Source organism: Xiphophorus hellerii, chromosome 3, assembly GCF_003331165.1.
Source record: "Xiphophorus hellerii strain 12219 chromosome 3, Xiphophorus_hellerii-4.1, whole genome shotgun sequence".
NCBI lineage: Eukaryota > Metazoa > Chordata > Actinopteri > Cyprinodontiformes > Poeciliidae > Xiphophorus > Xiphophorus hellerii.
The window spans coordinates 7,069,722-7,097,341 of record NC_045674.1 but is presented as its reverse complement, the minus strand read 5'-3'; the positions used below and the strand labels follow the sequence as shown (position 1 = coordinate 7,097,341).

Sequence of the window (27,620 nt, the reverse complement as noted above, 5' to 3'; positions counted from 1 at the left end):
AGACTCGAGTCGTTAAAACCAGGACTTGAGACTTGACTTGAAAAAATGCTCAAAGACTCGGACTTGACTTTGACTTTCATGCCATTGACTTGGGACTTGACTCGACTTGAAGCTGTTTACTTGAAAAGACTTGATATTTTTTACTCAAAGTCTTAAAATTTAAAACACATTATTTATAAAGTGGCGTCATTAATTAATGTCACTCATTCCGTATCAATATGCGCAGACCGTCACTATGTTTTTCCTCTCTCCTTATGTATGTATGTGTACGTAGCTGCAGCACAACCAATCAAATTAACAGGATTTGGACGTTTTAAAAAAACGCGGCAAAGCTACAGAGCTCAGGGAACGAAATACGAAATAACCGCGAATATGCTTCCGCGAGTAATTTCTTTTGGCTACGTAGGTTATGAACTTTCGACTAAAAAACGAACTGCAACTTGCAAAACATGCAAGAAGAGAATATCGGATGGAGATGCCATGACGTCCAACTTTGTCCGGCATTTGAAGCTTCACAAAGATCGGTAGGTGGCACTTTTCTTTTGCTGTAAGATAGTTGACTTTAGCTAACTTCGTGTTAGCATGTGTACTCCGGGTTAAATTGGTGATGATTTACCATAAATCCGGTCCTTCAAATGCCTCCACAAATAATGTGCACCGTGTTAGCTCAGGAAGCCGGTGGATAGTGAGCGGGGCTCCGGAACAGAAAGCAGATTCTGGACCTGAACACAGGGAACAGAGTCTCTCTGTCCCATCATGATGATGAGCCGGGTCTAGTATCATCTAAGGATGGTTGGTGTATTTGAAGACATCTACGTTGGTAAATTATATTGACAATATATTGTTTTGACAGGTCAGAGAAAAGAGGAAAAAACTGCTGTTATAGTTATTTGTATTGTGCTGTGGAAATGTCAGCATTTTCGTCTTTTTTTACTGAATATCAAGTTTAACAGAACTGCGCAATAAAGTGGTCCAATTTAAAAATGTTTTTTATACTTTGTGTTCAGCTACACATGTTCTATCATTTGAGATAAATACATATTTTAAAACGAACAAATGGTCTATTATTTGAATTTTATGTATAATTGCAAATTATAAAAAATAAAATAAAAACGACTCGAAATGACTTGAAATTAAAGGTTCCTGACTTGAGACTTGACTCGACTTTTGCCTGTCTTTACTTGAGACTTGACTCGGACTTGAGGACAGAGACTTGAGACTTACTTGAGACTTGCAACACAGTGACTTGGTCACACCTCTGATGTTTTTTAACAAAACAAATGGAGAGTACAGCATCTTCTTCTGTGTTTGTCTCAGGTCCAGCAGGCTGATTTCACAACAGACACATTCAGGTTCACTGTATTCTAACAAAAGAGGAAATCAAGTTGATGGTTAACACCAGTTCAGCCGCTTCTGCCCCTATACATTACATTAAATATAATAAATGACCTTAAACAAGCCACAAAGCAAAAGCTCCCAATGAGCAGTTAGCAGCAGTTAGCATTTGTAAAATTAAACATAGCTAAAATGGACAACATTAATAATAACAAAAACATATACAAAACATAGTAAGATTACTCGTAAAACACTGCATATGATTAAATATGTGTTAAAATATAATATTTTGTAAAGAAAACACAGATGATCCTAATACAGTTACAGAATGACAACAGAAAAAGGGGGCGGAGCTGTCAGTTGCTGGTTGCTACGGTAACCACCAACCGTCAAGAGCAGCGTAACAGAACTAGCAACAGCAGTAAATGTCAGGAGAAACAACTTCCTGACTAAACAAAATACATTCAAAGAACAAATAAAACAAATTTATTCAAACTTCACATCCATAATATTGTTCAAATAAAACCTTGTAACACATATTATGGAAGAGGATTAGGGCCACCAAAAAAAAAAAAAAGAGTTCTGACTTTAATCTCAGAATTCTGACTTTAAAGTCAGAACTCTTTTTTTTTTTTTTTCGGTGGCCCTAATCCTCTTCCGTACACATATAGCAGAATGTTTCTGCCATTTAAATATATATAAAGCATATTTTAAGGCAAAAATTGCACTTTCCTCTATTAGACAGTTGCAACACATCTTAATCGTTGTCTTTCAAAGAAGAGAAGTTGCTGTTGTTGATTTTCTGACCAGATGCATGTTGAAGAACACTTCTGTTGAATGGTGTTAGGATGTGTGTTCTTTCACCAAACGTTAGCTAAAAAGTGTCAAAATAGGAGGATTTAGCATTTATTGGTGACGCTGGTTGCCCACTTGAGGGCACTGGAGACCTGCAGACATCATCTCCACAGCTTTTCCTCTCATGAAGTGAAAGCTGTAGTTTTTCTTCTTGAACTCTCAACATCTCTTTGTCCTTTAATTTTGTGCTTTTCTTTTGTCTACAGGTTTTTAAACTCCCTGCTTGTAATGCAGACATCAATATAAATACTGCTGAGTCATCTGGAAACTTCAACTTCAGTCAAATATCATGAAAAATTATTTCAGTCATTTAATTTAAAAGTGAGTGATTTAATTCAAGTTTTTAAAGGGAAAATTTAGACTTTCTTAGCTTTACATTATATTTTAATGTTATTCTGTAATCAAAAACAAAGTATTGCTTTGATTCATTCTAGTCCTGCTGGGAATTTTAAAAAACGCATACTTTTTAATCTCAATTTCCTCCAGATTTTCAAAAGTAAAAAACAAAACTTCTTCTGTTCTGTGTAAGTTTTTGTTACATTTTTACTGGTCATCTTCAAAACGTTCATAACTAGCTTCTTTCAAAAGGTCAGTCCTTTAAAAATACGCCATCTTTTCCTGGGATCCTGTAAATGGATGTTTGTTCAATTATTTAAATTGATTGATTCATCTGGATGCTACATGATCGCATAATCAATTCTAACTTGTGGGTTGGCCATTAAATACCTTATCAGCCAATAAATGCATCTTTTTTTAACATCTGTACTGTTTTTTTATGATGCTACGGTGCTATAAAATTTTAAATGTAATTTTTTTTTTACGAGACAGAAAATTTAGGCCTAAGAAAATATTCCAATCTCTATTTCATCTGATGGTTGATGAACAACGAATTCTCCCCTCTGGCTGTTAAATTATATTAGAAATGTGTCACCTGTTTCTGAATACTGTGTCTCATTGCATTCTTCCAACTGGCTCCTGCATTATTAATTAAAACAAAAACCTGCCCTGGGAAACAGAAAGGTTGCTGTCATTAACAGCTCCTTCATTCATTTGTAGCGGCAGACATGGAGGATTAGTCTAATTTTTCTATGTCTGGAAGTTTGCGTGGGTTTTTTATTTTTTATTTTTTGGTTCCAGCTGAATCTCTCGTTGAGTCGTAATGAGATTAAATGAGTGTTGCTGGCCCGGCTCATGTCAAGACTCGAAAGAATTTAGCACGCCTGTGAATCACTGAAGCACACAAAAGCTGACGTTTTCTCGTAGTTTCTAACTGTTAAATGTTTTTTTTTGTTTAGATTAGTCGCTGCTGGGTGCCAGCCAGCGTCATTAATTTAATTAATCCAACCCTTCTAATGGGATTAATCTGTCTCACTCAGTTTAATGTTGGCTAATATAATGTCAAAATGTGTTCTCCATAAATCTTTAAAGAATAGCATAAAAATTATTGAATTAAAAATACATTTTTGTTGGTCTACGTTATACACTGAAGAAAACCAAGTGATCCAACTTTTAAAAAATGTATACAAGTAATCAAGTTGTCATGTAAACAAACGTACAAAGATCCGATTGCATGCAGCAAATTAAATTATTATTTTTTAAAGTTGGGGTCCCATTCACTTTTTTTAGTGTACTTTTCTGAGAAATGTACTTTGGGGTTTTCAGAATCTGTGTCATAATCATCAAAAATACAGACACAAACACAAAATATATCTCTGTGTGTAATGAGATGAGCTGCACTTTTAGTTTCAAATTTCTGAAATGCACATACTTACTAAAAAAATAAATAAAAGACAAGGAAAGACGGAGGTTTCAAACCTAAAAACATGCTATCATCTGTCAAGCATGATGGTGGCTGCATTATGCTAAGGTTTTTTTTTTTCTTTTTTCTGCTGGTTGCACAGAGACTAATGCAATATTCAATATTTTCAACAATTAATAGAAATTGTGTTGTACCACATTTTTAAAACCATTTAAACCCTAAATATTGGGAATGCCACACATTGAACTAAAATAATCTTAAATTAAAGCTGCAAGCAGCCTCGAGCGGCCCTCCCAGCTCAGCGCCGCTCCGGCCTCCTCGCGATACGCACCGATGCGTTCGGCAGCGCAATCCGACGAGGCACCAAAGATCTGGTGGAGATCCATTGATGCAGTGAGGAGATATGATATCTCAGCTATATCATATAGCTGATGGATAAACCCAGGGGGTGTCAAATTACTTAATTTCTCTTAGACAGAATTAAATATTTGGGTTTATTTTGGTTCATCAGAACCAGAACGTCAAGGTTCTCATTGTTGAGTGTGCCTTGCAGCTGTGGTCAACTGTTCACATAAATTCAAATTAAAAAATCCAAGATGGCAACCAATTTCGTAATGATCCGGATTCATACATGTCAATAAACGCATGCCCAATTCTCTGAAAGATTGTGGTTGCTGGTGTCTCTACCAGCAACAGGGTTTCTTCACTTCGCGTGACATCCTTTTGGGGGTCGCCTTTTGCCATATTGGATTTAATTCGGTCGAGTTTTACTTTCAAAACAACGATTTCCTTGTTCAGTTCATTGTTTTCAGCTTCAATCCATTCAATTTGTTTGGTCTTCTTGCTCAACTTGTGCTCCGCATTTTCTTTTATGGCCTTACATGTCCGTTCCAGCAGCACATTGGTTCTCGATATGGCCTCATAATCAGTTTTCAATTGTTCTGCTGTATGTCTTTCTTTCTCCAAATCTAAATTGAGTTTCCTAAATTGTTCTTTATAATATTTATTGCGATTTACCAGCATCTCGTTTTCTGTTTGCCAGCTTGTCCCATTCCTGGTGTTCTGGCTACGTTGGATGCGCTCGATTTTTCTCATTAACGTTGCCACCATCTGTTTAAGCTGCTCATTTTCACGCTCAAACTTCAAGCAACTCTTCTCTAAAATGCCTGTTGATGTCAACAGGAAATCATTTTCTCCCATTGCAGGGGCTTTTATGTCTGACGAAAATAAATCCTTCTCTGCCATATTTATGTCTCTGTGTCGAACTTAAAACTGCAAATGAATTTCTCTGTGGAATCTGGGAATACAGAGACAGTCACCAGTGATGTCACAGAGAGGATGAGTGACATCACAACTTCACATCAAAGCCACAAGAAGTCTGTTGCGTGGGTGGGGGAAAAGGGGCGAGGATAGTTTTTTTTTCACAAGTATTTGTGTTCTTGTCTTTTTATTTAAATTTACAGATATTGTTGAATGGAAAAGAAGTAGAAGAGATTTAAAAAATAGCAACATGTAATTAAAGCCGCAAGCGGCTTGGTGGCCCTCGCAGATCAGCGCTGCTCCGGCCTCCTGGTGACCGCTGGAGCTCTGGCGACGCCGCACTCCAGCCACCGCAGATGCTCTTGCACAGTTCCCGCATCTGTCCGCCAGGGGATACGCATCGATGCGTTCGGCAGCGCTCCCTGACGACGCACGAAAAATCTGGTGCAGATCGGCCAGAGGAGATAAGGAGATATAGCTGATGGATTAACCAAGGGGGCGCAGTGGAGTCAAATTACAATGTGATGCTGTTGGGCTCTGTAGAGATTCACATGAGTCAATCCTAACAAGTTTGGTGCAAATTGGATGATGCATGTGTGATTTAGAGACGATAGTATGCAAACGGCGAGGGATTGAAATTTGCCATTCGGCCACGCCCACATGGTTCAGCCAGCAACCAGCATTGACAGAATTCATCATCATGTCATTGTATGTGACTTGGCACAGGTTTTTTTTTTTTTTTACCCCTCCAGGGGGTCTTTTTGTGGGCTCTAGTGTCCCTTAAATGATAGTAGGCTGACAGGAAACGGGGAAGAAGAGGGGGGGAAGACATGCGGCAAATGTCGTCGGGTCCGGGAGTCGAACCCGTGGCCGCGTCGAGGACTGAAGGCCTCCAAATACGCGGTCGCGCCAACCGCTACGCCACCACGGCACGGCAATAAACAGGTGACTTCCTGTTGAAAGTGGGCGGGGTTAAGGTGATGTCATCAATTGACTATGTGAATGTGATCAGGGCTGGCCTATAATGAGACATAGAAAGTCTGATCCATCTGTGACCTTATGTGTGGAAGTTATTGCACCTTGATGTTTCATGGCGAATAGTCAAAGTTTGACACTTAGCCACGCCCACATGCTTTGATGTATGAAAAATCCTGTGATAACTTTTGTCCTTCAATATCTCAAGACTCTCCTGAGTGATTTTGAAGTCTGTATCTCAAAAGCTGTAGGACAGATTTGATCAGATACATCTATAAAAAATAAGAATTGGCGTCTTTGATCCAAAATGGCCGACTTCCTGTTGGGTTTGGACCATGGCTCCATGGTCCAGACTTTTTTGTAGGTCCTGACAAGATACACATGTGTACCAAGTTTCATAATTCTGGGTTAAAGCACGGCTTGGGGCTGGTCATTTAAAAACTTCTAGTGGGCGCTGTTGTGAAATTAGGCCACACCCACTAATGACTGTTATGGATTCCTGTTGGGGTGTGGATAAGGATCGATCCTAGTGAGTTTGGTGCAGTTTGGCTTGAAACTGTGGAATTTAGAGCCAAACGCATATGCCAAGTTTGGTGAGTTTTTGAATATGATAAAGCCTCCAAAAAGCCACCTCCTTAGGGTGGCAGAATCATAACAATAAACAGTATGATTACAATAGGCCTTCGCAGCGCTTAGCTGCTCGGGCCTAATAATAAAAAGAAGAAACGCTATGATTACAATAGGCCTTTGCAGCGCTTAGCTGCTCGGGCCTAATAATAAAAAGAAGAAACGCTATGATTACAATAGGCCTTTGCAGCGCTTAGCTGCTCGGGCCTAATTATGAATAATTTTAAATTGCATGTAGTTCCTTTAGTGTCTGACGGAAAAGCTCGACACAAACTTCCCCGCTGGGTTTCTTCATGGACGCCAGCTTCCAGGCCTCCTCAAATGTCTCGTCAGAAATGTTCACACCGATATTTCTGAAAATCTCCTCAATCTGTGACGGAGAGGTTAAAAGGAGTCAAAAAGTACAGCAAGATGAAGTAAATGTAACTGAGCAAAAGCAAAAAACGACTTTGTGTTTGCGGCTCACCTCCTGCTTGGTTCGAGGACCGAAGTAATGCTTCGCGTCAACTCCATGGAGATCAGGCACTGATGGATGCAGGAGCTCTGGAAGTGTGGCTAAATCCCCGTAGTCCGTTCTGTCGCTGATTCGTCTGATGAGTGGAGGTAGAAGGTCGTAGCGTATGGATGGGATCCCGTAGGTGCGACCACCTGAAAAGGAAATGATTCAAACAAGGAAACTGATCAGTTATGGAATCCGCAAATAGAATTAAAATTAGGTCAACATAAAGTTGGTTTGATTAGTTCAGCCTTTGTCTCACCCAGTGATAAACAAATAGTGTGATGGCTGTTTTTTGTGTTAGTTGGGAGTGTAAAATATAATTAGTATTCTCTTACTCCATTTTAGGGTTTCATATCAGTCGATGTTAATGATTATTAATTAATTTTTTGTTTTAAATATCTGAAATGCTGACAAACTGGCAATGTGGCCTCCACAGTTTTCACTCTGCTGTTTTTTATTTTAAAGCAGTTTTGAGGCATGGTGGTGGGACCTTAAACTGCTGCTGCGCAAGTTAACTCAACAGGTTGTTGCTAGGCAACCAAAGAATGAGCAAGTGGTTGCTAGGTAACCAAAGAGTTAGTGGCGTTTGCTCATCAAACTAATCTTGCTTGTCAGCTAGCTGTGAGAGGCTGAGCGGCTAAAGCCTTTTCCTCTGCCTACATCTCCCAGAATGCTGTGCAGTTCTGGATAAATTCACTGAAATTATTGAAAATTCTATCAAACTTTTATTGATTTATTGCTTAGTCCTATCTACTACTATTAAAGCTTTGGTTAAATCAATGACTAATAATTAAATTAGCACTTTGTAGATAATCTAGAGTAAATACACAGTATCGGTCAAACCAAAAGCCCTGCTCTGGACTCACTAGGTGTGGGCATCTCATCACTGGTGGAGGATACGAGGTCTGAATCTGGTTTGTGTTTCCTGATGGTCCTGATAATATTCTTTGAGCTGCCTGGTTTCACTGGCTCCATGTCGTCAGGCCCAAACAAGGCCAGCGAGGGAATAAATTTAGATAAATCTGATGATATCTTGTCGTTCATACTGATTGGCGGTAATCCGAAAAAATTCTCTGCAGGAGACAAGAAACAACACTAGAAACTTAAAACTGAATCAGAGTTGAGAAAATAAATGTTTAACTCTGTGTAAGGGACACAATGAGAGGTGGTATGTGGTTTAAAGCTGAGCCTAAGTCTTCTTTCACTGACCGCGGATGGGCATCATGTCCTTATATGTTAGAAAATTAGCAAATTCCACGAGGTTGAGGAATCCATCTTTGTCTACATCGCAGTACTCCATCAGTTCATCCAGAAGTTTGCCATTCAGGGCCAGCTTGAACTCACGACAAACTTCCCACAAATCTTCTTTACCAATCAGGCCCCTTCCTTTCTGGAAAGCAAAAAGAAACACCACAAACCTTTTCTACTGAGATATTTTTACCTAACAATAACCAATAACTCTACAATGCTTCCAAATGTGTGGCCTGAATGTGTTATTGCAGGTTTGGAATAAAGTCAATATGATGGCTTTCATATTTGGGTTTAAAAGTGATATACATATACATATTGCAGCACATTATAAAGCAAACTAAACTTTATGTGACTTTCTTGAATCCTGAAATTATTCTTTAAAAGTTTGTGGAATAATGGAGCCAAAATTACAGCAGAAAACAATTGGATATTGTCCACCATGAGCAGAACTGTGTCGTAACTTTACTATTAGCTTCTTTCAGTATAAAACTTATGAAACTTTAACAAAAACCGCAGGTTTTGTGTCTGTTTCTGGTGAATTTTTGGAGAAAATAAGCAAAATTTTCAGAAAGTGAAGTTACGGTGGGCAGAGTAACCAGAAATTTTACTCCAGCAAGAGTAATAAAACATCATAATAAAATTACTCACGTAAAAGTAAAAATTACACCATAATGAGAACACTCCTGAAAGTAATTTTTTTTCAAAAAAGTTACTCAAGTAAATGTAGTGTAGTAAATGTAATTAGTTACTACCCCAAAGAATCATAATCATTAATTTCTGATACTCTTCAAGCTGACAAACCAACAATGTATCTTTGTCTACAACAAAGACAAGATGCCAGATATAAAAACACATTAAAGAGGGTAAATAAACAATTAAGAAAATCTATAGTTTATATTGATTAAGGCTGTGATAGTGAGATTATTTTAGATTACCTTCCCTCTGCAGCACGTGTGAGCCGAAATAAGATAGAAAACTCAAAAACTTGCCTGCATTAGTCTCATCCATACCTTGTCATAATATTTGAAAGCGTGCAGCAGACTGGGAAAGTTGTTAAAGTTGACCCTCTTGAGGAAATGTCTCGCTATACCAATCGCGCTTCGCTGCCAATCTGGACCTCGAGGAAACGTCCCCGGCTCAGCGTTGTGGAGAAGATCTCCAGCTCCTGTGGAGGAAAGAAAAGTGCCAATCTCTGCTTCCCACTAAGAAGTTTCCCAATTTGTGTTTTAGCACTTAGAAAGGCTTTTTTACCATAGGGACCCATTGGAGAGACATATCCAAATGTGTGGTCAGGTGGAACGGGCAGAGGACATTTCTTCCTACCACCACTAGTGGATGGATAAAGTCAAACATCAGGAACTTTAGTTGGACATGAGGGAAATTAACCAAAGAACAACAGAAGCCTACACGAAGATGGTGTTGCCAGTTTCCAATGCCAACTTTTCCTTGTTTCCAGATCTCTTCAAAGCAGGATTTGGATTGTGAAACCTGCAACAATATATTAATGGAGAAAAACATCTGAAGCTAAAAAGTTACTGAAATTCTGTATAGGTCACACTTGTGGCTAAAGTTTGGTACAGAACTTACTTGTGTGATTCTCCTAACCAGTGAACAATTTTGGCAGTAAAACGACCATTGTTGCAGTGTGGTGTGGGATCCCCAAACGTCTTGTCTTTATGGACGCCACTAAAATCAAACCTTCCAATGTTCATGGCTGACAGTAAGTGAAATAGACATTATTAAAAGGTTTCACTTCAGAATATACACGATTCATCAACAAAATCAGAATAGTGACTAAAGATTAGTGCTTTCTGTCCTTCCTGACCTTCTATCGCCAACTGCTCTGCTGTTTTTGGAGGGAACAAGACTTCACCCATCTCATATTCTGGATGAAAGAGATGCGGGACAAAATTCAAAACTTCAACAATAGCTATGATTATTGCTATTAAGAGAGCTAACACAACATTTTGAAGAGACTAGAAGAGATTGTGGTTTGGCATTTTTAATTTTCTACATTTACGGAGACAGATTGAGGAGAATGAAAGGTTTCTGTTACGCATATAAATTAGAAATAGACTAAATCAATTTAGCTTAAATGCAAACATTTTTTTTAAACAATATTTGTAATTATGCTTTTTTAAACACTTCTTCGAAACACAACATCCTTTTTAGAAATGTTTTTGTTCATGCAAAAATCACTCAAAATTTTGCGGTATGTAATCTAAGCCTGTATCTATCAAGACACATTTCTGAAAAGCACCAAAAACAAAGAAGGACGTGATAGGTTTGTATTTGTGACATTCAAAGTTGAAAACTCACTAATTAAAAACAATTCCAGCAACCAAAAGCAGCCAAGGGTCGACCACAATGCCTGGCTCTAGGAGAATGAAGACTTTCTCAGGCGAGGTTTGCCAAAGTCTTTTATTTTCCATTAAGATCCTTAAATTGGTTTGAGTCCGATTCCTGGTGAATTTCCACTGGCAGACCCTAAAGTTGATGCAAACTGTGGCTTTAGCTAACAAATGCAAATGTATAAAACTCAGGACCATCCAATTTGAGAAACTTAGCTTTATTTTAATTTAATTGGGTGTTTTCCCAGACATGTTGTGCCATTTTATAGAACAATCAAGTAACTAAGTTAACTACAGTTGTTACAAAAATGCAACATCAAATATGACTTTACAGAAATTTGGAAAATTTTGACATTTGGCCTTGATTTTGGGCCTCTGTTGCTTTAAAAACTCCCGCTCTTTCTGAAACTCCGCCTTCAGGAATTCATCATAACAGTGCTTTGCTATGAACCCTTTAACATTTTTGTTGTTGTTGTTTTTTACCAGCAATTCACTGAAAATTAATTCCTATTTGTTTGCTAATTGCTACTGGCTAATCTGAAGGAACTGAGAGGGGGATTCTTTGAGATTCTGTGAGGTGGAAGCTTGGAAACTGCAGCTTTGAGGAGGAGCTGCATCTTGGAGGCGGAGCTAGGTCCACCCTGGTGTTTTGTGCAGCAACAACGGTTGCCATGGAGATTAAAGGACTTCTCAAACATCCATGAAAGAATCAACGCAACACTTTAGGTATGTTTTGGATCAGGGAACAGAATTACAACATGATGTAAAGCTCACACAAATTGATTTTACGTGATCCTGCCCCTTTAATCAGATTCATTTAATTGATGTTAGGTGTGAACAGAAAAGGACTAAGCAGTGAAACTGAACCAGAATATGCTTTGTCAAGTGTTACTACCCGCTCTGTGGTATTTGGAGCAAAAAGTATCATTAGGGAACATGAGATACCTCTAACTACTTTATCTCCAAAGGTAGTCCCTTGGTTGATCCAGTCGGGAAGCTCAGAAAACGGGGCAGGTGTCTGGCCCAGCAGAACTTTACTCGAAGCATAAACAGACTCATTGAGTTCATTTATCTTGTGCTGGAAGACTGACTTATCGGGAGGAAATATCAAGTCATTGTCCTGCTGGAAAAATCACACAAACATCCTGATTGCAAAACAGCTCAGAAAGACCAAGTTTCATTGTATTAATTATTTTTGCAGTGCCAGCTAGGAAGATCTTACCAAAGATCCTAAATTTCTCTGTGCTACTATCATGTAACACACGGTAACAAACCTTACTATCAGTAAATGAAAGACATTTAGTGTGATCAAAACTGGCAGCATATTTTTTCTGAAATTAAATATTAATTCTGGATTAAATATTTATGGGTTACCAAACTTCACAGAGTAATAGGATCTGTAAGAGGCCTAATCATGAGAAATTTAGAAATTCCAAAACAAAATTGATTCCTGCACATTTTTCTTAACCTAAAATTTAGTTTCCATCCTTTTCTAGACTGTGAAGGAGCCCTGTGAGGTATTGTACCTAATAAATGCGTAAATTATGACACATGGTGCAAGTTAACCCAGGAAACCACGAAAAACACACAATCTTACAAAGTAATTTTTGTCTACTTTACAGTGAAAATATCTTAGAACACTTGAAATAAGATAAAACTAACTTACAAGTAACTTTTCGGCAAGAAATATGAGTTTGTTTTAAGTCAATAATTCCTTAACATTGATGAAAAAGTACTAGATCCGTTGGCAGATTATTTAACTTATAACAAGACATTTTCCCCTTGTTATAAGTGAAATAATCTACTAGGAACGAGTACTTTTTCCATCAATGTTAAGGAATTATTGACTTAAAACAAACTCATATTCCTTTTGTAAAAGTTATATATACACTATTCAAGTGGGCTAAGATATTTGCAGAAGAAACTAGACAAAAAAATACTTGGTAAGATTTTGTGTTTTTGCAGTGTAAGGTTTTGTGCTTTTCTCACAGAGTCGGTTGAGTTGGTTCTGATGCCATGAACCATGACGTTGATAACCTCTGGGTCTGTCACCCTCCATAAGGGCCGTCTGATCCCTCGTGGTCCTGCCCGTACGGTGCTGCGGAAGTGCTTTACAAGCGGCGGGGTCGGGGGCTGGTTGTTGAAAAAGTATAATGTCACACCATAAAAAAACATGAATAAGTGTGTCTCAGATTATGATCCCCTGTCTTAGTATATTGCAGGTAAACTTGATGCAAATGTCTGCACAGATTTGGTAAGTTATGCAGTTAATAACGACAAAAGAACAAATAAGACAATGGCACACAACAGAGAAGGGAACAGGCAGGAGCATAGCAGGCAAGTTGAGGATTTTAAAGGGCCAGTTGTGCCAGAATGTATTGTATTGTACTGAAATATTAACAAATTCTTCAAATTAAATAATGTTGAACATCTTTTCAGTCCCTCCAGGATTTCACAATTGCTTTTGTGATTTATTGCACTAAAAATCAAAGTATTTCTGACACTAATTTGGAAATATTTGCTATGTTTTTTTATTACTCGCTGTACAGATCATGGACTATAATCAGACATCAGCTAAAGCTGAGGCAGCTGTTTAGTAAAAGTAAGAAAGTTTTTGACAATTTTTAAGAAAAATCTGCAATAAACTCCCAATTACGTACTAGCGCAGAAAGTGTAAGAATTTGTTGATTTTGAGTGAATTTCCATGATAAATCATGTGAAACTGGAGGGACTGATTGATATAGTTTGGCAGTAAACAGATAAAAACTGCATTGATTTGAGTGATAATATAATATTTAACCACACTTGGTGTTTAGTTGAGAATCTAGAGGGCCACATAAAAAGCTATGGCGGGCCGGATTTGACCTTGAGTTTGACACATGTGATCTAAAGGAACTCAATGTTTCAGCAGTTTTGCAGCTTTCTGGAAGTTTATTCCAGATTAGAGAAACATAAAAACTGTATGTTGTTTCTCCATGTTTGGTTCTGATTCTGAGTGATCTGAAACGTTGATACGTCAACAGCAGATCTTTAATGTATTTTGGTGCTAAACCATTCAGTGACTTATAAAAAAGCAAATGTATTTTACAGTCTATTCTCTGATCCAGTCTAAGTTCTTTCCCTATTTTCTTAGTTTTAGTGAGCATCATGGATACGTTGCAGCTGTCTTAGTGAGTTTTTTGGTTGGGACATTGGTCCTTCAATTAATGTTCTTCAGGTGACAGAAGGCTGACTTTATAACTGTCTTTTTTGAAGGTTCAGGTCTGAGTCCGTCACTACGCCCAGATTTTGGCCCTGATCAGTAGGGCGATGACTTTTGACTCTTTAGGTCCAAAGATAATTACTTTATTTTTGTTTTTGTTCAGCTGAAGAAAGTTGTGACACATTGACGCATTAATTTGTTGAATATTTGAATGGGTTCAGAGTCACTTGGTGACATTGCAATGTCGAGTTACATATCATATCAATAGTTATGGTAGCTAATCTTATTTGTTAAAATCTGAACTTGCGGGAGCATGTAGATAAAATTGCAGGAAATTGGAGTTAAATTAAGCTGAAATGAAATTAGAGAAACACACACACAGGCACACAAACTGACTCACACAGCTTGATCTATGTATAAAAAAAATCCAAACTTACATATGAAATCCCTTGTAGACAGCCCTTTACGGTGTGTTCAATGGGTTTTAGTTTCCTAGGTGGAAACTAAAACAAATGAAATAAATAAATACAGGTGCATCTCAGGAAAAAAGAATACCATCACTAACTTTATTTCAGTAATTCAGTTAAAAAAATGAAATAAAATGAATAATAGAGAATCTATAAACAAATGGAAATTATTGAGTTTGTTTTAGTTTATCATCTAATTAATTGATTTATTTCTTATTGTGACAGACCAATAATTAATTTCCCTTTGGGATTAATAAACTGTTTTTTTTTTAATTGAATTAAATAAACCTCACCAGTGCCACAGTTTAGAATTATCATCCTGTAAGAAAACTATTTTAAATAATTCATCAAGCTTGGCTTACCCTTGATGTGTTTTGGTGGATCAGATCATATATTAGTTGGTTTGAGATGTCTTCTTCTTTTACATCCATCTTGCATTAAGGAACCAACCCGGTTTCTTAATAGTCGGGTCTTCGGTTAAGGAAAAGCGAAACGTTTTAGCTCAAGAATTTATCCGCGAACGGTTTCCAAGTTCTGTTGCCTAGCAACGTCAGTTACCATGTAAACTGAAGTCGCTACAAAATGTTTCCCCCCCTCCACAAAAAAAAACTGTTCCACTTGAACTACCTGTAGTTGTTATTTGTTATTATCAACTCTCTCATTTTTTGTGGGTTTTGTTGCTGGAATGAATCATTTTTATTTAAAATTTGGATAAATGTAAACACTTGATTGGTCCGGGCCACTGAGACGCAGGCGGATTGTCAGTTGTAGTCATACGATCTGTCATCATCCTTCGTACAATGCGAAAAGGGAAGTTGAAAGAAGTGGGAGAGGGACGCCGCGGAGCCTTACGAAATCTACCGATTCAGTACCTGTCCGGAGAGTCGGCACACTGTGAAGAGACTCTGAAGTGCTGCGTATAAATCGGGCCGGAGACAACACCCCCATTATCCAGGCTGCCCTTCTTTTCTTTTTGGTGAGTGGCTAATATTAGCGACCTATATGCTAACACTGGAGGGCTCCTCCCGAAGCGGCCGCAGCTAAACAACATTCACCCAGCTAGCCAACACTTGGTAGGGCCGTGCTAGTTAGCAGTGTAAATAAGGCTGCTCACTCGGATGGATCAACACTAGCGTCGTTATTCACTTTTAATGCAACAGAAATGCAGACTGAAATCACTGACTGATGAAGAAGTTTGACTACTTTTACCCTTTTTCGGACAACGCTAGCCAGCTTACATTAGCTGTACACACCCAAACCTGCATCATCATCCGAGTTCTGACATTCTCAAACGTTACGTAAGTGTGTAAACCTGTAATGCACAATACTAACTGCGATTTAATTTATTTTCCACTGACTCAATCAGGTGTCACTGCTAGTTGATCGGGAGCTTGACAGAATCAACATATGAGTTAGCTGTGTTGCTAACGCTAGCTATTTGCTAATTGAAGCTAATAACAGGTTATATGTGGTTATCCCGATGTCGTAACGCGATTTCGGGGAAGTTGTTGGCAATTAAAGTGGGAAGGAGAGCTGTGTGACTGTCAGAGGTAGTTTGTTGTTGTTACATTTTAGAGCGGTTAAAAATGTTAGTCTTTAAACGACGCATCCTCAATTATAACTTCTACTAACTATGTTAGCATAATTTCCAAATATTTAAAAGGTAAATAGCTTCGAGAACGTGAGTCAGTAATCGGAAAAGAGAAAGTAAACAACATTTAATTAAAATTGAAAACTGTGGACATTTGTCTGCTAATCTGCTAATTTTGATGACTGGCTTACAGGAAATGAAATAAAAATCAGTAATACACAACAAAAATTTAATAAATCCTTTAAATAGAGAAATGTCTACTGAAAGAATATGATCAGTATATGCGTTGAGCACTTGGCCAGGGCTCCTTTGCATGAATTACTGCATTAATGCCAGCTCTTTTATCTTTTTCTTGATCAGGGAGTTTGCTGGCCGACCAAAGAGGTATTGGTACATTTAGCAGCGTGAGCAGGTGCCAAGTCCTCCTGGAAAATGAAATTCAGCAGAATGAAACGGAATGTGCTCTAAAGTTCCTTGGTGAACTGATGTGCTGACTTTGATTTTGATAAAAACGTGTTGGACCAACAGTAGCGCATGATACTGCTTCCCAAATGATTACAGATTGTGAAAACTTTATACTTTTAGTGTCTCCCCCACTCTCCCTCCAGGCGCTGACTCTTTTTGTTTCCAAATAAAATGCTAAATCTTTTTTCCATCTGAAAAGGGACTCTGAGATTAAGCAACAGTTTATGTATTTTTATTTACAATTCAGTCACTGAATCTCATTTAAATCAGTCATCTTCTTTACAAAAAGACACCTGGTTAAGATAGCACTGCTACTGTATAAACCACATGTAATACACAATAAAACAGAATATTATTGTAATGATAGCTGTAATTCCATGGGTTGTGGTTTTGGTCCAGAATTTATTTAACTGAGAAAATGTCCCTGCCAGGTTGCAAAATCACAAACCCACTGAACAAAGCCGAAACTGCAGCTCATAGTATCAAACCTCTTCTTACCTAACCTAAGGAGGTTTTCCCTAATGTGTTGTCCAAACTTGTCCGCTAATCTTCTTTACTCATAACTTAAATCCTCTCAAAGGCATTGCTGGAGTTTTTCACAGCTGCAGGATTTGGGGCCAACATATTAGTTGTTGGAGTGGCTGCTTCAGCAGAAATCCAATCTGTGCTGTTTGTATGTCACTGAAATAAAGAAAAATTGAGTTCATTCATTTAACGACAGTTCACAATAAACATATTGTGGCACTTTACAGAAAACAAAAAGAAAGAAAGTAGTTCGGTTTTAATGAAAAAGACAAAATAAATTTTGAGCAGGTTTTGAAAGTAGCAGATGTCGGTAATATAATGTCAAAGGGAACAAGCAGCTACAGTAAAATACAGGTGCAACTGCAGGCACAATGATGCCTCTTTTTTTTATTTAACTAAGCGTGAGTGCCCTTTATGTTATGGACAGATATAAAAATGTTTAATTTAAAAATAAACAACAGGAATCCAGTGAAAGGACTGTTGAGATGTTGTGTTGGAATTTTAGAAGTAAAGCTGCCTGGCCTGTCGCAATAAGTCAGGAGTGTCAAACTCCAGTCGTCAAGGGCCGCTGTCCTGCAGTTTTTAGATGTGCCACAGGTATAAAACGCTGGAATGAAATGGCTTAATTACCTCCTTCTTGTGTAGATCAGTTCTCCAGAGCCTTATTGACCTAATTATTCTATTCAGGTGTGGTGCAGCAGAGGCACATCTAAAAGTTGCAGGACTGCGGCCCTCGAGGACTGGAGTTTGACACCTGTGCAATAAGTCAGTAAATCACAGGGTAAATTGGGATGATTTATTGTTTTTCTCTTTTCTCTCTTTCTGCCAAAAACTGCATGAAAGTCTTCAGTCTGGTTAATTGGTCTCAACAATTTCTTTTTGTTAAGGACAATTTTGTTTACAGACTTCCTAATTCATTTTATTTGTTGTTTTATTTATTTTTGATAATTAAACTTTCTTCTAGTGTTAAATGTTCTTTAGATTTTAAAGTTTATTGATTTTTGAGAATTGTTCTTGCATTATTATGCCAATTTTTTACCATTATGCTACTTGAAAATAGTCTAAAAACAACAATAGTATCATTTATCACAATAACGTCTGGGACAATTTATTGTCCAGCAAAATTTGTGATTGTGACAGGGCTGAAAGCTGCTGCAGTTTTCAAGTTGAAAACAGAGACTGAGATATTCTAAATCCGAACATTTGAGAAACAATGTGACATCATGAAGGAGCCCAAGTAGAAAAAAAATGTTTTTTACAACTTGATTTATCAGTTTTTTTCTTTCTTCCTCTCTCTGTTATGTAGGTGTTATTAAAGGTTTTTACCACCACATCAGCGCTCAGGGGGAGAGACCACACAGAGTGACATGGCAAGTAGAGGTGGAGCCACGCGACCCAATGGACCTAACGCCGGCAACAAGATCTGCCAGTTCAAACTCGTGCTTCTAGGAGAGTCAGCAGTGGGAAAGTCAAGTCTCGTACTTCGATTTGTCAAGGGTCAGTTTCACGAATTCCAAGAGAGCACAATCGGAGGTATGGATGATGACGACTTTGCTGCTTTTCACATGGGAATCAGTGATGTGGTGGATATTAAATAAGATTCATAAACAGTTGTCACAAGAGTCTCAGTTCCCAGTTATAAATCACAAATCTGGCAATTTTTCTGACGTTTATTGAGGAACAATATTGTTATGCGTCAAATAAAGGAGTAGAAATATCTTTTTATTAAACCTTCTAAATATAGCTTACACACATAAATATTCACAGCATAATTCTTCATTTTCGGTTTTGTTCACACTTGTTGCTCATGATAGTTAGATTCATCTATGTAAAGAGAGGAAAACATCAAAGAAATAATGCGAGCATAAGGCAGTGAAACTTGCGGGGGAAAAAGTGATGTTACATTTGAAACATTCACGTTGAACATCGGCGAACAACACAATGTGCATTCAAGTCAAAAGTTGAGATGGCAAAGTCTGCAAAAAGAAAGGAAGAAGTCAGGAAGAGGACAGTTGCTTGAAAAGCAAACAAACCGGCACCCTGTGGAGAGATTTAAAAGTGCATGGTTGCTTGTCCCGTCTGCATATAATTTACCACAATGGAAAATGTAACACTAAAATTCTGGTAGCATTCATGTATATTGTAGATGTATTTTCTTCTTTCACTCATATCGGTGTTGTTACTCTCATCAGCACAGATAGAAGGAGGTGACATAAAATTGCTTACATAGAGTCACACTGCAGCTGTACTCAGACACTGGTCCAGACATTTCAAAAAGCAAAACAGTTGCAGCTCAAGCTAATTATCGTGGGTAAATATTAATTACGTAGCGTGACCAGTTATCAGTTTATTTTTTTAAATTTATAAGCAAATGTTCTGACAGAGGATACATAAAAAGTAAAAAGAAAACAATTTCTTACCTACTAAACTTTGTGCTCACAAACAACACCCCCAGTTTCACCTAGCATGACTTGCTGTGTCATAAAGTGTTTCTAACAGAGAAACTGGTGTTTTTGTGGTTTGCCTAACTGGTTTTACTTCTAAGAAGCTCACAAACATTTCTTACATTGATGATCTTTGTTGCAAAATTACTTGCTCATTCCTTGATTTGTCACTAATAAACATTTTCACATTCATTAAAAAGTCTTTTATGAAGAAAATGAAACATTCTGTGATCTTCTGAAGAAATGGAAGCTACTTTATTCTCAAATGTTCTCAAATGATTTATCCGTTTTCAAAATGGAAATGCCAAACTTGATAGAGGTATACTTTGAATATTTTTAGATTTCCTGGTTCTGAAACATAAGGATGTTTGTACTTAAAGTTTAACTCGTGTTTAGAAATCTGTGAGGAACCAAGAACCGCAGAAATACTGAGGTGAATTCCTAGACGTTCGCTCATAGTTTCAGGTATCTTTTTGTCAGGTGAAAGCTGTGTGTTGTCTATTGTAGCATAACCTTTAACCTCTTCCTGGAATTGCTATTGCTTCCTGCTATTGAAAATTCTGCCATTGTCCAGATAAAAAGGATTTCAGGAGTAAATAGGTCCGTATCTCACTGCATGATAATACAAAACAAGCCGACTGATTTATCTAAGCCAATTTTCCTCATTTTGGGAAATCGGTGATCAGCCAGTGCACTGCAAAACACAAAATCTTACCAAGTAATTTAGATTTTTTCACTTATAATGTGGGAAAAATGTCTTGTTAGAAGTGAAATGATCTGTCAGTGGAACTAGTACTTTTTCATCAATATTAAAGAACTATTGACTTAAAACATTTGTACGTTAGTTTTCTCTTATTTCAAGTTTACTAAGCTGTTTGCACAAGAAACTGGACCAAAATTACTTGGTAAGATTTTGTGTTTTTGCAGTGTGTCCTCTCCCGCTCTGCAGAGGTTTGACTGGCAGACCAGCCCATCAAGTCATGTCCGCACGTTTGGAGTCAACAATAGTCACCCCACTGCTACAAACTCCCTTTCTTGCTATATTTAGCGACATTTCAAGCTAAAAATAATTGGCATCAGCCAAAATTAGAATCAGCAATCGCCCAGAAAAATGCTATTGTTGCATCCCTAAAAAGCCACAACCTTTGTGTCAGGAAAGCCTTTCACAGAAGTTAGTTTATCAAATCCTGGAGCTTCAATCTCGGTGTAAACACGGAGAGGCGATCAACTCTGCCTCGTGTTACTTTCACTGAAACCCTCTCTGTGTGACTCAGGGTGATTTATCTGCTTTGTTTGCCTGCAGCTGCCTTCCTGACTCAGACAGTATGTTTGGACGACACAACAGTCAAATTTGAAATCTGGGACACAGCTGGTCAGGAGCGCTACCACAGTCTGGCTCCTATGTACTACAGAGGCGCCCAGGCAGCCATTGTGGTCTATGATATCACAAATGAGGTAAGCCAGGCTTTTCTCTGTCGTCTTGTTGTTGTTGTTGCTGCTTCTACCTGTTGCTAATCTTCGCCAGCTTGCACAGAAATGTGGCATATGAGGAAATGGGCGTGGTGGGGGTTTCCATTTTCATTATACATGTTTTTTTTTAGCAGCATTCAGAAGCTTATTTTTAAGCACTGAGAGATGAGTCACCATTGAGCATCACAGTGTTTAAAGACTTTCTGCACTTGACTCATTGATATCTGAAAGACTAATGTCTGGATGTTCAACAGCGTGATTTCCTTATCTGAAGGAGACTTTGAAAACACTCAATGTAGTTTAATCATTGAAAGTAAACACCTTAGTCTCAGCGTGATTTATTTTACACTGCAAAAACACAAACTACTTTTGGTCTAGTTTGTAGTGAGAATATCTTAGTAAACTTGAAATAAGACAAAAATAACTTACAAGATATAATCACATCTTTTAAAGGATATTGGAGCTTGTTTTATGTCAATAATTCTTTAGTATTGATGAAAAACTACTTGTGCAAGTGGCAGATTATTTCATTTATAACATGGGAAAATGTCTTCTTATAAGTGAAATAATCTACAAGTGGAACTAGTATTATTTTATCAATATTAAATAATTATTTACATTAAACAAGCTCCATATCTTGCTGAAAAGTTACTTATAAGTTAGTGGTGTCTTATTTTAAGAGTTGTAAGATATTAGCAATAGAAGCTAGACCAAAAATAGTTGGTAAGATTTTATGTTTTTATAAGTCAAGTTTGTTTGATTAGCACATTTCAGCATCGAGCGTTAAAATTATAAAAACATAACACAATTAAACAAAACAAAAAAGAAGCATTATATTACAGCAGCAGAATAAAGAGAAGTGATGAAATCCAGAGAAGTTTTTTTTTTTTATCCAGAGAGGTATTTAGCCTCAACTTAAATTAACTCAATGTTTCAGCATTTTTGCTGTTTTCTGGAAGTTTGCTCCAGATTAGAGAACTGGATTCTGCTTCTCCATCTTTCACCAAAACTTTCTGTCTCTTGAGATGTTTCTGTTTGTAGGATCAGTTCAATAAAAAGTTCTTCTGGCCCTGTTCGCCATCGTTTGGGCTTGGTTGTTATTTTCCTAATTGAGGCGACCCTTGCCCCTCTGTGCTCTGTTTTCCAGGAGTCATTTGTACGAGCGAAGAACTGGGTCAAAGAGCTTCAGAGACAAGCCAGTCCAAACATTGTAATAGCCCTGGCTGGGAACAAGGCCGACCTCGCTAGCAAGAGAGCTCTGGACTTCCAGGTTGGTCCTCTTACAACTTTAATGACTTCATTTGTCCTTTTTAGAAGATATAAACATCAGTGGCACAGCTTCCAATCATTTTAGGAAATATTAAAAATATTTCCAACATATTAAAAACAATCTTTCTGAAAAACAAGCAAAGCTAAGACTATGTTTCTACCTTGACCTAAGACCAGCTAATCATTGTCTAAAATTTTACTCTTTCACTCTAAAATAAACATGTCTTTTTAAACCATAGGTGTCAAACTCTGGCCCGCGGGCCAAATTTGCCCCGCAGTGTAATTATATTTGGCCTGCGAGGCTATTTGAAATTAATATTAGAGCCGGCCCGCCGGTATTATACGGTGACAACGCTGTGACGCCGCATTCACGGCTTATACTACAAATCCCATAATGCTCTGCTGTTTTTTTGGCGCGTCAATCAAGACAGAGTCAGACACGCCTCCTCCTCTGTGTCAGTAGCACTTATGGTAGCGGACATGGATGTATTAGGAAGGTGGTGATCCGCCTTCTTGCGCGCTCCTTCGATTGAAAGCCCCGGCGCACCCCGCATCCCCGTGCCTCTCCCCCAAACCACACTGCGACCTCAAACTACAGCTGTCACTGTGTTACCCCACCAAAAAATGGCAAAAAGAAAGGCAGAAAATAGAACTTTTCTGGACAGGTGGGAGACAGAATATCTGTTTACATATGTATGTGAGCAACTTTTCTCCTCAGTGAAGATGACCAAAACGTCTCACAGGAGACGTCTGACTGACGAACACCTTTGTTCGATGATGAAGGTTTCCTCAGCTCAAACTCTGAGCCCCGACATTGATGAACTGGCATCCAAAAAAAGATGCCAGATATCTGGCTTGGCCGCATCAGAGCAGATCAGTGTGTCGCAAAATGAGCAATAAATAAGTTTTCTATGCACCTTTTCTTGTTACTCCAAGGCCTGAATGGTTTATTCATAGTTTATTTAATGGTTTATTCATAGTTGTTATGTTATTTTATTTTCAAATTTATTAGCCTGTGTACGAAGCTAATTTTGACATTTACCTCAGAAAGGAGGCATTCAATTTTTATTAAAATTTTATTTAATATGCCATTTATATGTTTTATTATTATTATTAGCAACTCAATTTTGCACGCCTGCACTTTTAAGTTATATAAGCCTTGCTTGTTCAATATTTATTGTTAAATCAAAACTTGTTTGGGTCCATATTAAAAGATTCATTTGTTCAACCTTGGCCCGCGGCTTTGTTCAATTTAAAATTTTGGCCCAGTGTGTATTTGAGTTTGACACCCCTGTTTTGAACAGTTTATTTAGAGTATTGTGTTTTTCTGTAATTGGTCATGATCTTTGGCAGGATGCACAGTCATACGCAGATGACAACAGTTTGCTCTTCATGGAAACTTCAGCAAAAACCTCCATGAACGTGAACGAGATTTTCATGGCCATCGGTAAGAATTCCCTCCTCAATTTCTTTTCATGTTGTGACAAAGATTTTTAATTTATCTTAAATTAAGATTAAAATGTTATTTTCACTATTTTCTCTACTGTTTTTTTCCCACAAGAGAGTCAATAAAGTCTCTATGTGCAGTTTAGTGAAATAAATCAAACTTCTCTCAGGAACAGTACAGTTATCCAAAAAAGTAGTAATGCATATTTTTTATCATCATTTTTATTGTTATCACAATAATACTACAAAATATTGTGATAAATTGCATCTTAACTAAACATTTTAGATCCTCATATCTTTTAATTAACACTCGCTGCTTTATAAACTGTCTTTTTTTTAAACACTTAAATCTATAAATATAACCTAATATTACTTTATCAAATTATTCAATCATCATGTCTCCAGATTATTGTTTACCGGGAGAAACATTTCGACTCATTCTGCAGTTTTCTTTTCTTTCATTAGTTTTCCATAATTATTTTGTTAGGAAACAGTAGAAACATGAGTGAGCTCCACTCTGACATAACACTTTATTTTTATGATACATGCTCTCTAAAGTTTTTTTTCTCTCTTTATTCATAAATTTCAATTGTTTCAAACTAAAAACAAACTGTCAAGCCAGGATTCTTCCCTATGATTCTCGAGGCCACAACATAACATTTCTTAATCAAAAATAAATGTTTATTGAACTTTTGTAGTCTCGATTCTAAATGAACATTGGGTTTTAATCTGCTGCAAGCCATAATCATAAAAAAATTAATAAATGCACTTAGTGTAATAAATCTGTATAATAAATTATATTTGGTTTTTGTTTTGGTATAGTGACAAAAATTAACACATCCTTTAAAAAGTCCTATATTCATATATCTAGAATTAAGGCCTTAAAATCTCTTCAATTAATTTAAAACATGTAAGTTGGTCTGAAGTTTGTTAATAACTGACTTTAATTGTATTCTGTGAAGTTTTTTTATTTTGTGAGACTTTTCTGTCAGTCAAAAGTTTAAGTTGCAATTGAGGCTACCGCTAACTAGCTGCTAATAATCCCTTGCTAGCTAGCCTTGCTAGTGTTTCTGCATTTATTATTATGAATTTATTGTTAATTGACTGAACTCTGTTCACCTCATTTGTTTTTTTATTCTTATATATATATATATATATATATATATATATATATACACAATATATATATAGCTAATATAAAATATGTGATAATGCTTTGTGGATTTCTGCTGTGATATAAGTCTTAAATTTCATTAATAACTGTCTTAAAAAGTCTTAAATTAGAGTTGATAAAACCATGTTTGTGAAATAATGAATTCAGGACGTTCCTGTAAATTAATTAATATAATTGATGTATTTATCATTAATCACAGATCTTCTGTGTGTCTTAATTTAAGTAAAACGTAAGCTTTGAGTCATTTTTGTGAAACGACTTGTTGATATTCATGTAGTAAACAGCTGAAGTCTAATCTTTATTTTTCTGAAACATATGACCCCCATATGAACATAAAGGATTTCTTAAATTCATACAATTTGAATTATTGTAAAAAAAAAAAAATCTTTGATTCAGAGGAAAAGAGGAAATGCTCCCAAATTTGGTAAATATTTAAAGCTATTCAAGTGTTTACTCTTTGATGGGTGTCAGTATTTTATTATTTTTTCCCTTTTTTTTATTTCAATTACTTGTGAACACGTGCTACTTGTTGAGAAGGAGAAAATATCTGAGATGTGGGGAAACGAACCCCAGGAAAAGCTACAATTTATTCCTTAAACAAATTCCAGGTGTGGACAGTGAGTTTAATTCACATTGTGGCCACGAGATGGCAATGTTGAGCTTATAATGTCTTTCTTGAACTCTGATTATGTCAGCAGTGTCGTAAATAATGAGAAAAATAAATCTGAAATTAGTCCAGTATCTTTGTATTCATTTCTCTATCAAAATTATCAACATTTATAAAGCTGGTTCACCAGTTTTGCTTGTTTTTTTTCAATCTTAAAATAGTTTTGAAATGTTGTTTGAACAAGAAAAGCGACTATTTTAACTGATCAAGGAGAATATTTACCAGAATATTTTTTTTATTATGTTGATATTGCATAATAATTTAATTAAATGTAGGATTTGGAATTAGATTTTGGTTTTAGTTTTGTTTTACCCTTTATGTTTTCATGTATTGTTGACATGTGGAATAATCTGAATAATAATCTGATAAAAGCAGTTCAGAGTTCGTTCAACTTTAAATATTATTTAAACTGGTTTAATTTTTCCTCTGTTGATTCTTTTAGCTCCATTGAAATCAATCAATCAGTCAATCAATCAATCAATCAAGTCTATTTGTATATCACAAAGTTCTTGACATTATAAAACACAAAACTACCCAGTCATAAAAAACACCATACACCACTGCAAGTGTTTATCAAGAAAAATAGTTTGCTGATTTATTGTCTCTGCATGTCATTCAAGATGGACTTTGACTAGGCCACTGCAATTTTAATTATCAGCCATTCTGCTGTAGATTTTTACTTTAAGCTTAGATTAGTTTTCTTTTTATAATTACCATGTCATAAACTTTTACACTTCATAAAGAACTCTTTGTTTCTTTTTTAAGTAAAGTTTTAAGTTAAGTGGGAATTTTGGTATTTTAGGGGCCAAAATGACAACAAAAAAAAATAACATAATCAGATAAAAGATATTTTTCCAAATCAGTTTCTTTCAATTAATAACTGATGAAACTTTAACAAAATCTGCAGGTGTGTGTTTGTTTCCAGTGAATTTTTGGTTAAAACATGTTAGTTTTTCAATCAGTGGTAGAAAATCCACAACCTTTACACAAGTAAGAGTAGAAATACTTCATAATAAAATTACTCAAGTGAAAATAAAAAGTACAAAGTAGTAAAAATACTCCTAAAGTTTCAAAAAAGTTACTCAAGTAAGTGTAATTGACATGACGCCGGCTCCGCCCCCATGCTGACGTAGAGCAACCCTCCCCCAATCATTCCACTTGTCAGCAACTGACCAATCAGCGTTCCAAGTTCTCCGAGAATATTGACAGCATCTATCATAGAAAACACGCTGCAGTCAGAGAGATTTGAGGAAAATAATAGATAATCACGGTCCAAGTTGTCAGTGGGTAATATGCAATCCCGACAGCCGTCACCCAGAACATACAGAGGGCGGAATACAATTTATTACATTTCCAAAATCAAAAAGGAGTCTGGAATAATGCAACAAATGGATCATGAATTGCAGCCCACCTCACGTCCAGTTGAATGAAACTGATGGATGGGAACTACCACGTTAGTCAGCACCACGAAGGTAACTGGTAGTAAACATCCCAATTTTTGTCATAACGATACTTACTGATAGCTCCGTGCTAACGACTCAGGGCTCCATGCTAACGACTCACAACTCAGTTAAATTAAAATAACAAAGCTAAACATCTAATCATTTCCAGATCAATAAGTGAAGGTAGTTATGCTGGATTTTATGCGTATAGATTCCTACGGTAGCTCTACGGCAGCATGAAAACAGACTGCGCTAACTGCTATATTGGCATTTAAACACCGTTTCATGCTACTGTTTATTTCTAAGCATTTTCCTGAAGGCAGATTTTCACAAGCCGGTATTATTTAAGTCATTACTCACCCATTTTGTCCCGCAGTGTTCACACTTTCATCCAGTCAGACTTTTTTGTCCCTCATTTGTCCTCTTGGGCTTTATCGTTGATTTCTGTGGTTGTCGGAGGACATGGGGGCGGAGCCGGCGTCATGTCAATTAAATAAAAGTAACTAGTTTCTACCCAAATCTGCCATTGTCCTAAATGTTCAAACA

The 27,620-nt window shown here is 36.9% G+C and overlaps 2 protein-coding genes across 4 annotated transcripts in view; one reads left to right on the top strand and one right to left on the bottom strand.

The window, feature by feature from the left end:
* Positions 1-6,980: 6,980 nt before the first annotated feature.
* efhb (EF-hand domain family, member B) lies at positions 6,981-15,190 on the bottom strand. The gene is made up of 13 exons (XM_032558492.1): positions 14,944-15,190; positions 14,552-14,617; positions 12,902-13,045; positions 11,858-12,035; positions 10,387-10,446; positions 10,149-10,275; positions 9,969-10,049; positions 9,813-9,889; positions 9,572-9,726; positions 8,520-8,700; positions 8,177-8,383; positions 7,278-7,459; positions 6,981-7,181 (listed from the first exon to the last, which is right to left on the bottom strand). The coding sequence occupies exons 1-13, from the start codon at positions 15,010-15,012 to the stop codon at positions 7,035-7,037; spliced, it is 1,674 nt and encodes a 557-aa protein (XP_032414383.1). The 5' UTR covers positions 15,013-15,190; the 3' UTR covers positions 6,981-7,034.
* Positions 15,191-15,389: 199 nt separating this feature from the next.
* rab5ab (RAB5A, member RAS oncogene family, b) overlaps positions 15,390-27,620 on the top strand; it is a 15,054-nt gene continuing 2,823 nt past the window's right edge. Inside the window, exons 1-5 of one of the 3 annotated variants that reach the window (XM_032558493.1) lie at positions 15,390-15,557; positions 18,469-18,695; positions 20,910-21,061; positions 22,224-22,346; positions 23,699-23,792. In XM_032558493.1, coding sequence (XP_032414384.1) covers positions 18,530-18,695; positions 20,910-21,061; positions 22,224-22,346; positions 23,699-23,792 — 535 coding nt within the window. In that variant the 5' untranslated portion in view covers positions 15,390-15,557; positions 18,469-18,529. Of the gene's footprint in view, positions 15,558-15,697; positions 15,880-17,859; positions 17,944-18,468; positions 18,696-20,909; positions 21,062-22,223; positions 22,347-23,698; positions 23,793-27,620 lie in introns of those variants that run through there. The other 2 variants (XM_032558494.1, XM_032558495.1) reach the window with 2 other exon arrangements.

Excerpts from the sequence above, each read along its gene's own strand:
- efhb (XM_032558492.1), bottom strand. The coding sequence starts at position 15,012 with ATGGATGTAAAAGAAGAAGACATCTCAAACCAACTAATATATGATCTG. Across the intron at positions 12,036-12,901 it reads GAACCAACTCAACCGACTCT|CAGGACAATGACTTGATATT; the intron begins GTGAGAAAAGCA and ends TGATTTTTCCAG. Across the intron at positions 10,276-10,386 it reads AGAGCAGTTGGCGATAGAAG|CCATGAACATTGGAAGGTTT; the intron begins GTCAGGAAGGAC and ends ACTTACTGTCAG.